Below are 15665 nucleotides of genomic sequence, written 5' to 3' on the forward strand. Positions count from 1 at the left end.
TTTTTAATCACCATGTCACTTTAATGTTTAGGGTCTCCATTCCACAGTATTATGCATCTCGTGTTTAAAAAAAAAGCATCATTCCCTTACGCCTGCCACTCAGAAGTAAAAACAATGTTGTCAAATTGAACAGATTGTGAAACTAAAGAGTACACACACACACACACGTGTAAACCCACAAACCCTCATTAGATCGAATATACGATCAGACGATTAAAGGGGTCATGACATGAGGAATCAAATTGGCCTTTGTACCATTAAAACATCCAGCAAGTTTCAGAGCTTAGTCCTCTTCATTATAAACAAAGCATTTATTTAATCAAGCTCGAAAAAACGGTTTGTTTTGATGTTGCGGGATCTGTGATTTCACACGGGGAAATACATTTGCATATGACATCGACGAATAGATATACATCATCACACCATAGGCCACACTTGCCTACACTGAACGTGAGCGTCACGCCGCGTCAAAAGCAAATAAACTCCATTATAATCCCTTACGCTGTCTACACTGGATACAGTATACATATGCTCGCTCACTTTACTCCACGCGCTTGAGTCTGCCGACAAGAGAACCAACGGTAGAGTAAATAGAAGTGTAAAGGATGCTTTGACGCTTCCAGTTTGAACAGCTTATTTGCTCATTTCTTTATAGATTCAGAAGGATCCCAGCAACAGGTACAAGTGGATGGTTTATTTTTAATGGCGTCCCTAATCGCGTCGCAGGATTATATGTTTGTTCAGAGAAATTTGATTGTTTTGTAAACGAAAAAAAAAAAAAAATCCATGTCATGACCACTTTAAACCAATAATCGCGACATGCCTACAGTTCATAATTGAATAAATTATAACAGCCTCTGAATACCTGTAAAGATTTCACTTTCCCATGAATGCTGTCCTGGGACGCCCCCAGACCCTCATTAGTCTCTGATAAGGGCGAATCAGAAACGAAGACACTATCATGTGACATGGCTTTGTTTCCCAAGTTGATCTTGGATCTTTGAATGAAAGATAGTGATGTTTAAATGTCATATAGCATTGGTAATGTTTAATACTGTATATAGCATGTGATGAAAACAGATAGTAATAGAAATATTAGAAATGAAGTCTAGTAATAACTTTATTCCCTCACCCCCGGTCATTGTCACTGTTAGCGTGGCTGATAGTTGGCTCGGAGGTGTTGACATCATCACTCGACTGACTGGCCTTCAAGCCACTCTCGCCCGATGGAGCAGGACTTTCCTTCCTCTTTTTCTTCACAAAAAAATTCTTGAACGTCTGGAATTTGGACTTCTTTTTCCCTGGAGTGAAAACAAAACAGAAACATATTTAAATGAGTACCACTAAAAGAGAATCTTGGCTTTTGTGAGAGGCTTGCATACAGCAAACACTGAACACATGCTGTCAATTAGTCAATGTTCACTTATCTAAACAAAATAAGTTCAACTGGCAGACAATCATGTTTACTGGCCCCCAATTCTTGGAAATTATATATACAGCATGTTTAAACAATCACCTTGTAATTTATGACACAAATACCACTTGTAACGGGGTCAAGCAAGTAAAGTGAGGAGTCCTACTGACCCTGGTAAAGTACATCTGACACTGACAGCACCCTTAAATGGTTCAAATCATCCATTAAAATGTGTTTATATGATACCTATTTAACAAACTTTCATTGTAGACTTCTAAATATTCTCTCTTGGGTGCTTATATAATACTAATGTATCTTCAGATTGCCAATAAAGTCCTAATTGCATTATTGAAATAATTTTACACAACAATACTGTCTAGCACACAACTGATCTCCTGTAGTTTAACATTTAGGGCCAGGTTTACTAAACAGGGCAAATTAGCGTGAGAGCGCAATCCCATAAAAGCGCCGATGGGAGTGGAAAGTTAAACACTGACGCAGCCGGATCATTTCCATAATGACCAACGCAATCTAATCAGCGTGAATTAGCGTCTGGTTTAAGACATGCTTTTTTGGGGCATTAAATAAATGGCACAAATACCAGTAAATTGACGAGCGCAAACCTTAGTATGATTACCTTGCTTGATTCATTTAAATATTCTAAATAACAAAAATAACACTGTCCACAACTTTTCAGCGCTAATTCTTCACTGCGTGTCTTTAGTAAATCCTGACGGTAGTTTTTAACGCCAAAAGAGGGTTTGCGCTGGCGAAAGCTGTCAGTAAATCTGGCCCTTAGTGTTAAATCATGTGATTTCTGAGTTATTCAATGATGCAGTTGAGTTTAATACAAAAACATTCTTGTTTTTATCATAGATATCTATACGTAGATAATTCATGTTCCAGTCAAGTCAACATAATAATAAATTAAACCCTGTGAAAATGAGCTGCCAGTGTGTATTGCAGATATAGATGTTACATGATGCTACAGACTTTCCTGCAGCTCAAACAGTAGAGCGTTGGCGCTTGTAACACCAATGTCATGGGTCTGATTCCCAGGGAAAGCAAGAATTGATAAGAAATGTAAATGTGTACCTTGAAATGCAATGCAAGTCGCTTTGGATAAAAGTGTCTGCCAAATGCATGAATGTAAATGTAACGTGGTGTGAATAACTACACTGCAAAATGAATTTCTTACTTAGTATGTTTGTCTTGTTTTTCAGTACAAATATCTAAACATGCTTAGATACATTTACTTGAGAAGCAAAATGAATTTTTGTTTTCTGAAGAAAATAATAAATGATCAAAATAAAATATTTGTCAGTGGGGTCAGAGAATTAATCTTGTTTTCCCTTTGAGTTCAGTTTTATTTATTTTTCTGACCCCATTGGCAGATTGTCTTGTTTTAAGTGTAAACCGACTTCATTTTGATAAAATTTTCTCCGAAAACAAGACTTAATATCATCGTTTTGCATCTCAAGTAAATGTATCTTGACTTAAGAATGTTTATATATTTGTACTGGAAGGTTTTCAGTGTAGGTTGCAGTAAACTTGCGCTCGAGTGTTTACAATCTGGCTTTGACCATTCCAACACGCTGCTTAGCTTATGTACAGCAGTCCATAGGAACAGCTGCTAATTCACTGGCTTCGTCCAAAAGCTTAAAAATGCTGCCTTCAGAGGATGCATGCCAAGGTAGGAAGGCATCAAGACATGTCCGAAAACAATGTTATCATCACTTCCTGTCTCCTGGGATACCTTCATCTGGCTGATTTTTGAAGGCAGCATAGATGTATCCTTCGCTGCCATTGATATCCCACAATCATGTGCTTTCCATTCTGTGACAGTTGAGCTAAATATGGCGTCTGAAAGTTGCGGTTGGTGGTCAGTTTGAAATGTACATTTTGACTAACTTTTTCCACTTTTTATGTCATTTCTACAGAGAAATTACTATTAAAGTAATTAAATATTTTCTTAGTTAACGCTAAATACAGGTGTAAACGGGGTCTAAAACGTTTTGAGCTCGTCCACTTTCAACCACTTCCAGAGGTAGTCGCAGACGCATTTAACATGGCTTTCATAGTGTAAACGCTCATGTGGTCGAATGAGTTCAAACAGCCACAAAAGACCCTCTGCTCTCCGCCTACTGACCTAATGCATAAAAATTATGGGAAGCGCTCTAGCCAGATGGGATTTAAACTTTGTCAGCTGAAGACCCAAGTTTGGTTTGAAGATGAAAAAAGTACCAAGCACAATGTTCTCACCATTCCTGATTTCTAACACACACTCACAGCGTTCGGGGGGTCTTGTGGCTGTCAGAGCAGAAACAAAAGCTTCTCCTCTCTGTATGTTTTCCTGTTGTCTTTGGCTGTGTTCATATGTAAATTGCGCAAGCTTATTTCATCCATTAGATCGAAAGATCTGAAAAAGCCCATACATTTACCCACCCATAGACCTTCAGGACAGAAGTGGTTGAAAGTGGACAAAAGAGACAGATTAAAACACCAGGTGTAAACGGAAATTTGTCTCCATCTACTAGCGATCCGATCGACTAAAACTCATTTTAATACAGGGCATTGGAAGCGTGAACTGAAATCAATTTTATGAGGTTCCTTGGTGCGCAAACACTGCATGCAAAGTCATTGCCATTAGGCAGCAAGGCAACAAGTCAGCAGCCTAAGCTTTCGGACGCAGCCACAATCTAGCTGCTATTTTAACCATTAGATCACAAACTAATTTTATTCATCCAAAAGGTTAAGACCCAGAAAGGCTTATAAAAGCCAAAACAAACATTGAAAGGTCATTCTCATTCAAGTGAAAAAGCCAGTACTTTTTAAAAGAAAAGTACAGTGAACAATACTGGGATGGCAACCTTTATTAGTGAGTCATTCTTTCTACTGAGAACAAACAATTCTCAGTGCTGGCTTGCTTGCTGTTGTGGGGGGATATTTAAAAATAACTCAAGAAAATCCTCATTCCTAATCAGCCATTGACTCCAATAACAGCTGATTCAAATAGAATTTGGCTAATAAAATGATAGTCTCACATGCAGTAGCACAAAAAAACAATAAAAAAAATGGGTAAAATAGTCTAATTTAATTCGATGTTTATTTCCGCCATATTTATTTTCTTTTTCTTCAATTGCCTTCTTTATGAAGGATACATGAGATTTGGCCAAAATAAGGTATTTTAGACATGTTGCTGCCTACCTTTTGGAACTGTCATGACATTTGCAGGTGATCCCTTAAAAACTAGGTTTCGCTAGGTTTTGCAACAGCATTCACTCAACTCAACTCAACTCAACTCAACTCAACTCAACTCAACTCAACTCAACTCAACTCAACTCAACTCAACTCAACTCAACTCCTTTGAGGACTAGTCTAGATTATGACTTAAGGCTTTGTGTATTGGTGTTCTCTTTCTGCCTGACATCCTGTCTCTCTCTCTCTCGTCTCGGGGAGATTCACACGATACAGCTCTACTGGCAAAGCCTACAGTCTCCAGCTGTGGCCCATCTAAAGGCAGTAAACAACACACAGAGAAAGAGATCTCACAGTCTCTTATAAACCACTCAATGCTCGGTTATTTGATTACACAAGGGATGCTAAATATTCCCTTCTAAGAACAGAGCCACAGTATGTCTAAGTGCATAAGGGAAAAAAAGTGCATTGTTTGCGGCGTGGCTTTATTTCAGGGATGTACAATACAATTGTTTATGCTAGTACATCACAGCAAAGATAATTATAAATCAACTTTATCTTTCTCAAAATAACGGTACATTTAATAATATTCCGATTAGTATCAAATTCAAAATTAACTTTTAATAAACTAGACCTTTCTTTTTCACAGGATCTGCACTGCATCTATTTGACTAGGTTCGGTCGTGAACGAGTGAATCTTTTAAGTGAACCAAACAGTTCCGTTCACTACAATGACTCATATTTTCCATTCAAGTCTCTCCCTTGTAGCAGAGAGATGTGATTGCTTTTTCTACCTTCAAAGATTGACTACAGCGTAAGCAAACAGCCATATAGTGTTGATTTTAAAGGAGGATATTATTGATTAGAATAGATGAACCTACTGAACATATTTATGAGTTTGTGAAAGTGAAAAAAAAATACTACAGCAATTGTTACTGAATGAAAAAAACCAAAAACAAATCTGAATGAGCTTTTTTTGGTGAATTAATTCAGATACCTTGAATCACTTGCAAGAATAAATGTTCCAACAATTTGCATGTGACTTTGGATGAGCAATTAAAAATATACTCATAAAGTGAAATATAATAACTGAAAGGTGAAATAATGTAGCCTACAAGATGTAGTTATTGAATTAATCAAAGAATGAATCTGAATTAGCCTTTTTGGTGAACTGATTCAGAAGATTTGAATCTGAATTAATCGGAATGATCTTTTTTGGTGAACTGATTCAGAAGATTTGAGACTGTAGTAAAATCTAGCCTGTATTAATGTAGCCTACAGGAAGGGTTATTGAATGAATCAAATAATTAATCTGAATGAGCTTTTTTTGGTGGACAATCTAGCCTCTATTTTTGGATCAGCAATTATAAAAATACTTTTAACGTGTATAATAAAGAAGCCTACATGAATAGTTATTGAACAAATAAAAGAGTGAATCTGAATGATCTTTTCAAAAGAAAAAGATTCAGATGACACTAAAAATTTAAAATTAGTTGCATTCATATGACTATATTTAGATCCTTTCACTCACGTCATGTGTAAGGCAACGGCCATGAGTCTAATTAATGTGACCCTGGTCATGAATCAATTACCAGTATCCTGTGATAAATCTGTACAAGATTAACACCTCCCATACACACTAGACATTGACTAACTCTTGAACTTAATGTACTTAGAGAGACCCACAATCCGATAGAGGAGATTATGGATGCTTTGCAAGCGCCCGATTTTGCAAGGAAATGGCTAATCCACATCCCCACATAGGCCCGCTGTCTGTACTGCAGGATCTGACTCTAGCAGTCTGAGCTTCCTCCTTCCCACACTAAACTGGAGAGAAAGGTCAAATGTCGGACAGCGGAAAGCATGCTCGCATCGGAGAGGCAAATGTTGGCTTTGTCTGTGTGCTACATGGCTTCCTGTCAGTGAGAACTAGCATCTTGTATCACTTCATTGAGTAGAGTGTCTCAATTCTTCATGTATGATCTCTACGTGAGGAAAAATGTATGACATTCTCTTTGTTCTCATGGATGATAATGCACTGACCGGGACTTGAACATTACCTGAACACTCTTCTCCTGCATCTGATGGTTCAGTAGCATCTGTGACGTCTGGAGATCCCGAGGCCATGATGTCACAATTGCTGTTGAGGAAAAAAAAAAAGGTTTGTCAGATAAATGGTTGGACACTACTACTGAGGTGCAGCTGAATGTGAGGTTTGTGACCTAGAATGGAACCATAAATCTAAATCTCATAACCTACTCTCTAAAAATGTTGGGTTGTTTCAACACATTCAGGTCAAATATGGACAAATCCAACCGCTTCAATTAAAAAACTGAATCCAACGGTTGGGTTTGTCCATATTTTACCCAAACGCAGGTTGAAACAACCCAGCATTTTTCAGAGTGTACACACATAAGGAGGACAGTTCATTAAAAATAAAAAAAATATCAGCCATTATTTATTCAATTTCATGAAGTTTCAAACCAATATGACCTTCTTTCTTTTGCCAGAGTTTTGTGTGAAGGCGAAAATGTTCCTTACGCAGATTCCGCTCATGCTAAGGATAGTCATGCAAATTTTCTGCAAATTTTAAGAAAGATGACTTTTGAAAGTGACTTCTGTGTAAGCTGTGCTTTATACATTGCTAAGCTATAGATGATGAATGAACAATTTTTTTGCCCCTAAAATTTTGCCCAAATTTAGCTAATGTTACCACACCTTAACTAAGAAATTTTGCAGAATTCCTGGGCTGCTCTCTTCCATTTGACAAAAATACACTGTTGAACTGAATACACATATTTGCGTGGGAAAGAAACCAAAACACAGTATTTAAAAAAAACTAAAAAAACTAAAATGTAAAACTTTTATGGTGATTTCAACAACATCAGTCCCCATTTCCTTATTTTTGCCTGGACGATCAATGTTTTACACCATAACTTCATATCAATGCACTAAACATGTTATATCAGCCATTATATATATATAATGATTAATTGCTTGAACTACTATAATATATATAAAATATATAGTATTATATAGTATAGTATAATATATTATATTATATTATGTAGTATAATAATATAATAGTATTATAATATATATATATATATATATAAAAATATATATAAATAAATAATACTATTATACACAATAATAATATATTTCAATTATTTTTCTTTGATTTGTTCATTGCAAGCAAATGAAAGTCTATACATTTTTCCAAAAAACCTGATTTGCAATGGGGGTTAAATAATTTCGATTATACATATGCACGCCAAACCCAAGACAATTACTGAACTGGAGGCCATTGCTCATGAAGAATGGGCTAAGATTCCTCAGAAACACTGGTGAGGAAAAAGCCGGTGTCTGGTTATACATCTCGTTTGCAGCAGGTCATAACAGCAAAAGGCTATTCTACTAAGTACTAAAGATGCTTGCCAAGTTGCCATGAAGGGATTGGATAATTCTGAGACTGCAGAAAACTGTTGAGCTATTTTTTTTACTTTTGTTTGATTTGTTCAATACAAACATCAGGTTTATTGTCAAAATGTACAGACTTTCAGCTATGCAATGGGGGTTGAATAACTGTATATATATATATATATATATATATATATATATATATATATATATATATATATATATATATATAAAGTAATTCAAGTAATTAATCATTAGAGAAAATGGAGACTGTTTAGGTCGGTCTTTATTTGTTTGTCTATATTGTCCTTCATAAGAGTGTGTCTACTACACCCAAGGACGCACAGGAGGCGTTGGTGATAAGACTTATTTAACGCTGACTCATTTAGATTACAACACTGGACCCGAGTCACTCCAGTGGATCCACCATATCTGCAGTACCAGACTTGCTGATACCAGCAGCAGCCCAAAACAGACTCCAGACCAGCTGAGGCCTCAGTGTTTGTCCTGACGAGTGACTACAGCCTAATCCTGGATCAGACTCTCCTCTGGAACACCTCCAGCTCTCAAGGAGGAAACTCTCAAACAGTATCTATGACAGACGGCTTAACTTCCAGGCTGGAGGAATGGCCCAACAGGATGTGAAGGCAATTTGCAGTCTAGTTTGACATGCATCAGTTTGACAAGGATTATTCCAGTTTAATTAGGGCAGGATATATGATTGCTTGACTGGTTCTCTAGCAACTATTACAATGACCTACAGTATGTAAAGCCATTTTCAAAGCCTTTCATTTTAATAGTGCCTATACACTCACCTAAAGGATTGACGCACCATACTAATACTGTGTTTGACCCCCTTTCGCCTTCAGAACTGCCTTAATTCTACGTGGCATTGATTCAACAAGGTGCTGAAAGCATTCTTTAGAAATGTTGGCCCATATTGATAGGATAGCATCTTGCAGTTGATGGAGATTTGTGGGATGCACATCCAGGGCACGAAGCTCCCGTTCCACCACATCCCAAAGATGCTCTATTGGGTTGAGATCTGGTGACTGTGGGGGCCATTTTAGTACAGTGAACTCATTGTCATGTTCAAGAAACCAATTTGAAATGATTCGAGCTTTGTGACATAGTGCATTATCCTGCTGGAAGTAGCCATCAGAGGATGGGTACATGGTGGCCATAAAGGGATGGACATGGTCAGAAACAATGCTGAGGTAGGCCGTGGCATTTAACCGATGCCCAATTGGCACTAAGGGCCCTAAAGTGTGCCAAGAAAACATCCCCCACACCATTACACCACCACCACCAGCCTGCACAGTGGTAACAAGGGATGATGGATCCATGTTCTCATTCTGTTTACGCCAAATTCTGACTCTACCATCTGAATGTCTCAACATAAATCGAGACTCAGACCAGGCAACATTTTTTCCAGTCTTCAACTGTCCAATTTTGGTGAGCTCTTGCAAATTGTAGCCTCTTTTTCCTATTTGTAGTGGAGATGAGTGGTACCCGGTGGGGTCTTCTGCTGTTGTAGCCCATCCGCCTCAAGGTTGTGCGTGTTGTGGCTTCACAAATGCTTTGCTGCATACCTCGGGTGTAATGAGTGGTTATTTCAGTCAAAGTTGCTCTTCTATCAGCTTGAATCAGTCGGCCCATTCTCCTCTGACCTCTAGCATCAACAAGGCATTTTCGCCCACAGGACTGCCGCATACTGGATGTTTTTCCCTTTTCACACCATTCTTTGTAAACCCTAGAAATGGTTGTGCGTGAAAATCCCAGTAACTGAGCAGATTGTGAAATACTCAGACCAACAACCATGCCACGCTCAAAATTGCTTAAATCACCTTTCTTTCACATTCTGACATTCAGTTTGGAGTTCAGGAGATTGTCTTGACCAGGACCACACCCCTAAATGCATTGAAGCAACTGCCATGTGATTGGTTGATTAGATAATTGCATTAATGAGAAAATGAACAGGTGTTCCTAATAATCCTTTAGGTGAGTGTAGACCTTATAAGCCAGAGAAACAAGCAAGCATCTTTAGAAATTTGTGTTTGAACTTTGGTTTATGTAGTAGCTCTCGACATTTCTATGGCATCGCTGTCGAAAAGTTATTAGCTGGTGAAGTAAATGTACTTATTGTAAAGCTAATGAAAGGTCTATACAAAGCATTAGTTTTATATTTTGCATGCCACATAGTTTCAGTTCAATTAAGAGACATGCTATGTTTTAATCTATCTTGTGTAAGTATCTTTAACCATCCTCCTTTTCATCCATACACTCACATAACCTAAAACATCTGGCATTCTGTCATCACTCCCACCCTCTCTTGTACCACTTCCTGTACTGATCCCACCATCCACTTCCTGTGATGTTAGGTTCAAGGGGTTTCTGCTACATTCTTTCATCAACGTAACAAAAGAGAAAAAATGACAATTATTTTCAACTCAAAACTGCAGGGTTTTGTGCAAGGCGTCTGTTGAGTTCATGACTGTGTGTTGTGATGTGATACTCTTCATATCAGACCTTCAAATGTGTTATCTTTTAAATTTAAGCAACAAGTCATGTGACAGTCACAGCTAAATATAATTGTGTACCATATTCTCAGCTAAACTTTCTGTTAGGCTTCACATTTTTACCATTAAACAGAAGTAGTAGAAAGTGACAGGAAATTATTAGGAAGATATCAACTAATTCAAATAAACTATTTTGGGATCATCAGCAGCATCTTTCTGTTTCAAGATCTTTTTTGTTAATTGTGAGAAAATATTGTGTAAAAAAAGTTTATTTAATATGCACACTTTTCAGGGTTCCTTCACATTTTCCATTTCAAAATTTCCATATTTTACAGACTCAAATTTCCAAACCTCTCTGTAGATTTTTCAGAACAATACATAAATGGTTCATACAGCATTGTTTTTAGCATTATATATAGTAGTCATCTATTTTCCCAGTTTTCCAGGTTTTTTTTATTGGTTTTCTCTAAGTGATAACATGCTTACATGATGAGAAGAAACCTAAAAAGTGCGTAACCTGCATATATTCACCTCTGACACACACGGTCTGTTACTGTAACTGTGGTTTGATGTTGCATTAAGATCACCAAACAGCAAAGTAAAGTCTGATTGTTTAAATTACTCGATTTAAATTCCATACTTTTCGAAAATGTGTAGGAACCCTGAATTTTGTGCACCTCTCATCTGCCTATAAAAATGATAATTTGCATGTTTTGAAGATCATTTAAAAAAAATGTACATTGTACTACAGACACATGTACAGAAGACAATCAGAAATAACTATTCAAAGGGAACAATGTACTAAAGTACATCCACAAGAGCAAAATTAGAAAAACCCAAGTCATCAGTGAGTTCCATCTGGCTAACACCTTCAACATGTCTGCCAAACACTGCATAACAAAGACACAGCAGCTGAGCCAAATATCATTCATATTCACATTCATATTCAACAGCAATACAATTTTTTTACAATTCAAGCACAATCAACATGCTCTTGGTAATTTTTCTCCTGTTTAGTGACCAAACCCCTAGCCCTTAATAGTATTATTGAGAGAGACTCGTCCTGAACTAAAGACATGACACTTTTAATACCTTGAATCAGGGCAATCGATATTGACCGGCGGCAGCCTATGACGTCACTTGAATACCTTGACATTAACTTTTTTGCTCCCCAGCCACTGTGGCTAGTGGTTTTCCAAAGTTACTAGCCTCAACTTTGACATCGATACCATGGGGAAAAACTGCAATAGATATTTTTAGTATTATCTCATAACTTGGCAGCAGGTATATTAGGCTGATGTCACTTTAAGACCTGACGCATTGATCCATTATACTGTTACACATGCGTTTTCTTTCTCAACTGTCTGCGTCCACTTAAAACATATTGACTGTGTTTACATGAATACTCTAGCCTGGATGCCAGCCGAACTTAGCCTCGCCCACAACATTTGAGGATGGTAAGTTTGGTCTGAACTTGATCCGTTGTGAAGCAAGTATGCCCGAACCAAAGCTGTTAGGACCAATCAAATTGTCAGGGAGGGCTTTATACGATGATGGACAGATGATCAACAGTAACGTAATCATCCACGTCACCAAAGAGCACTTGGGTTGAATTCGTTTACAACAAAGAATGGCTGCCGCTGGAGAATTTAGATGTGTAGATTCAGCCATCGTGTCTGTTATAGAAGATGTAGACAGCGCATTCATTTCAAAAGAGGAACAGAGAACCGCGATCAAGGCATTTGTCAATCAAATTGAGTGCAGAGGCGTTTTCTTTCCTGGTTCGGTTGAAACACGCCCCATAATCACAGCCCAATGGAGCAGTATCAGACTCATATTCTGTCTAGAATCTGAGCAAGACGACGTCCGGCTATGAATACTCACCAATACTCATTATTTTGTGTTTATTTGACTGTTTAAGTGCAATAAGCAGCAAAAAATAACTCAAATTAGTACTGAGAGCTTTATGTGCCGCACTTTGGGAGTGAGCACAAAAACTGTGGGAATGTTTCAGATATTTCAGTATCGATATGTATCAAAAAATCTATATTTTTGACAACACTACATTACACTTAGTTTATTTCAGATGCCTTTTTATAAGACTACAATTGAAAAATGTATATAATTTATATAACATGTTAAGCCTTGAATCGTACAGCTGATTGAGGAGAGATGTACTATTACTTTTCGAAGTGATTAGACTTATTCCACCTGGCGTATGATAAAACAACTGTCAATGAAGGTGAAACATGAGACAAACTTTCGATCAGTAGGATTTTTTGTTGTTGTCTTTTTTAAAGAAAGTAATACTCTTATACTAACCTACAACACTTCTGCACAGGCAAGCACCACTCACATTTGTAAAAATCTACTTTCACTTATGCAATTTTACACAAGAAGCCAATTTAACGTACTGAGAACATTCATGTTTTGAGCCTTCACATCACATAAGACCAGATAACAGCAGTCATCTAATGAGAAACAATCTTTCTTACCACTGCATGCAAGTACTATCCATCCTTCACTGCTTAACAGAAACCAGATTTGCAGTTCCTGGTGATACTTAATTTGTTAGAAGGGGTTGTACAGATTTCTTGTAATGGTTAGAGGGGCTGGTGTGACATCAGAGCACATTGATGACCCGTACGCGAAGTCATCAGATAGCACTCATTCATTTCCTCTCTCTATCTCAGGGGAAGTTCATATAACGTCTCCTTCACATTCACAGACGAGTGATTCACAGATAGCTTATGATAGCATATGAGAGAACAAGACAAGAAAACAAGAAAAACCACAGATACAAAGAACAGTCACGGCTAAAGCATAAACACACACCATAAAGCACTGATGATGTGGATATTCAGAGTCATGATGAAAACACATACACTCATACACATGATCATTTCGTCCAGTTATTGCCTAAGGGTGAAAGTTATGTGACTCATGATCAGCATCATGATCAGATGAGATTTGTGTGTTTCCTTCGATACAGTTGGGCATTTAAATTATTGGTTTAGGCAGCTCCATTTCCCCAATTTTCACTCCTTTCCCCAATAACATTTAGTTGAAGGATTGTAATTTTTGTTTGAGGAAGTACAATAGCAATAACACTTTTCTGGATTTTTTTAAATTCCAGAAACTTTTTGACCCCTTTCAGGTCAGCATTGTGTGTCTTGTGACAAACTCTGGATGAAGGACCAGCTGGGCTTGTGTCCACACCTCTCCTTCACTGACAGTTTTAGGTCACAAAGAAAACAACCCTTACAATCAAGTACTGTGGCAGTACCATGGTACAGTGATACTTTTGTAGTTAATTATTACCATACTGTACTCTATGTACCATGCTATTTACATAAGGGTATGCAAAGAATAGTACAATCCCAAGTACTTTGGTTACTTTTAGCTTGTGAAAGTCTTTAAACCAGTAAACATGTTGCATTATCAAGAGTGTTTTGCCACAGATTCCGTATTCGTTTTACAAGAAAACGAACGACAAGTCCATCTAATAAAGGTAAAGTGTGTAATACTTTCTTCCATCCCAGTGAAAAGGGAACTATCATAAGCCATCTGTAGGTTGGTTCTCCTGAAAAGTGTAAACACTTTTGTTATCTAAACATCAGTCTATTTGTTTGAGCATCAACCCAGCAACACTGAAACAACCAATGGCGTGAGTTTGGGGCGGGACTATCTGTTTGCTGAACCAATCCCAGAAACACCACATGTTCAGGAAACCTATTTGAAAACGTCTAGGTTATGACTGTAACCTCTGTTCCCTGAGAACAGGGAACGAGACACTGTGTTGATGACGCTATTGGGGAACGCCTTCCACTTGAACCGGTGTCTGAAAAACTATCCAATCACGGCAATCGATATTGACCGGCGACAGCCTATGACGTCACTACTAGTGCGACCCGGAAGTATAAAAGGGGTGCCTAGAGAACATGTCATCCACTTTCGTCTGAAGGGACTGTTCAGCAGGCATCCCCGAGGCATGGCTTCAACCTGAAATGCCAAGAACACACTCGCCCTTCGGGTCACATACAGGCTGTCAGTGACATTATTCCCTACAGTCACTGCCCAAGCTATAAGCCTCAAAGTGGCCTCCGAACAACGGAAGGCCTACGAAGGCGCCCTAAAGACTTGGAACCAACAGCTTCCATGGAAGGGGTTCCTTTAAGGGAATATGGCCAGGGGGTCCAAAAGGAGTCCCGTCCAGTCACTTTCGGAGGGGAACATAAAGTCAACCCCACATGCCACCAGGGAAGCTGACCTGGTCAAATTTACTGACCTAGTCTTATCAACAACCTGTCTGTTTCCTGACCAGAGTCTCTCACAAAATCCAATAGAGAAAAAAAATGGCAAATAATGGCAGTAGTTCGCTCACAAGAGACGGGATCATGGAGACGGGAATCCTGGAGAGTAGAACTCAGGATAGCGCTTGTTAACCCTTGCAAATGAGGGGGAGTAACTCTACTCGATCCTGGATCTACACAGTGCTTCAAAGCCCTGTGGAGGCTGGGCCCTCTAAAGGGACCCTAATAAGGGGGGCGCCTCCAGCTCTTGGGCTGATCTGACAGGGAGGCCTCGTGAGAGTCCTTCGACCTTCCGACCAGACTTAGGGAGTTAAGTATTCAAACAGAGCGATCCTCAGATAGATTCTGGAACACTATGCTCAACCTGATAAGTACTGAGCTGACCAGGCTCTGGGCTAAAATCAGGGAGGCTCAATGGGGCCTGGAACATCATATGTAATGCCTTTGCAATGCTAAGCATCCAACTCTTATGGGGAGACACCTTCAAGGAGGCCTGTTAAGGCCTAACTACTTGATAGCGAGGATGTATGCAAAGCCACTAGTGGGCCTGGTTATACTCATTTAACATTCCCAAAAGGCAGTGTACTCAGCAGAAATGCTATTAATCCTTTAAAGCAAGGGGAGTACAATCTTACGCTACCGGAGTATCCAGGAGGCCTACTGTAAGGCCTACAGCTTCGGAAGTCATGGGAGTCAGCCCAGGCAGTTCTTTGGCTCTAAGGGAGCATACTAAACCATCCCAAGTGGAAGGGAGTCACTAATCTGTCTCTACCTGAGCCTGGCTGGTAAAGGGTGATAACA

General features: G+C 38.6%; 1 protein-coding gene across 5 annotated transcripts in view; it reads right to left on the reverse strand.

Annotated features, from left to right (window-relative positions):
- zgc:66433 (uncharacterized protein LOC321250 homolog) overlaps positions 1-15665 on the reverse strand; it is a 46241-nt gene that overhangs the window by 20971 nt on the left and 9605 nt on the right. For all 5 annotated transcript variants that reach the window (XM_056237648.1, XM_056237645.1, XM_056237644.1 and 2 more), the window contains 3 exons: positions 6673-6752; positions 1133-1301; positions 866-998 (listed from right to left, as the gene is read on the reverse strand). In XM_056237648.1, coding sequence (XP_056093623.1) covers positions 866-998; positions 1133-1301; positions 6673-6752 — 382 coding nt within the window. The remainder of the gene's footprint in view (positions 1-865; positions 999-1132; positions 1302-6672; positions 6753-15665) is intronic.

Source organism: Rhinichthys klamathensis, unplaced genomic scaffold (genome assembly GCF_029890125.1).
Source record: "Rhinichthys klamathensis goyatoka isolate OS25496 unplaced genomic scaffold, OSU_Roscu_1.1 h1tg000491l_1, whole genome shotgun sequence".
Taxonomy (NCBI): domain Eukaryota; kingdom Metazoa; phylum Chordata; class Actinopteri; order Cypriniformes; family Leuciscidae; genus Rhinichthys; species Rhinichthys klamathensis.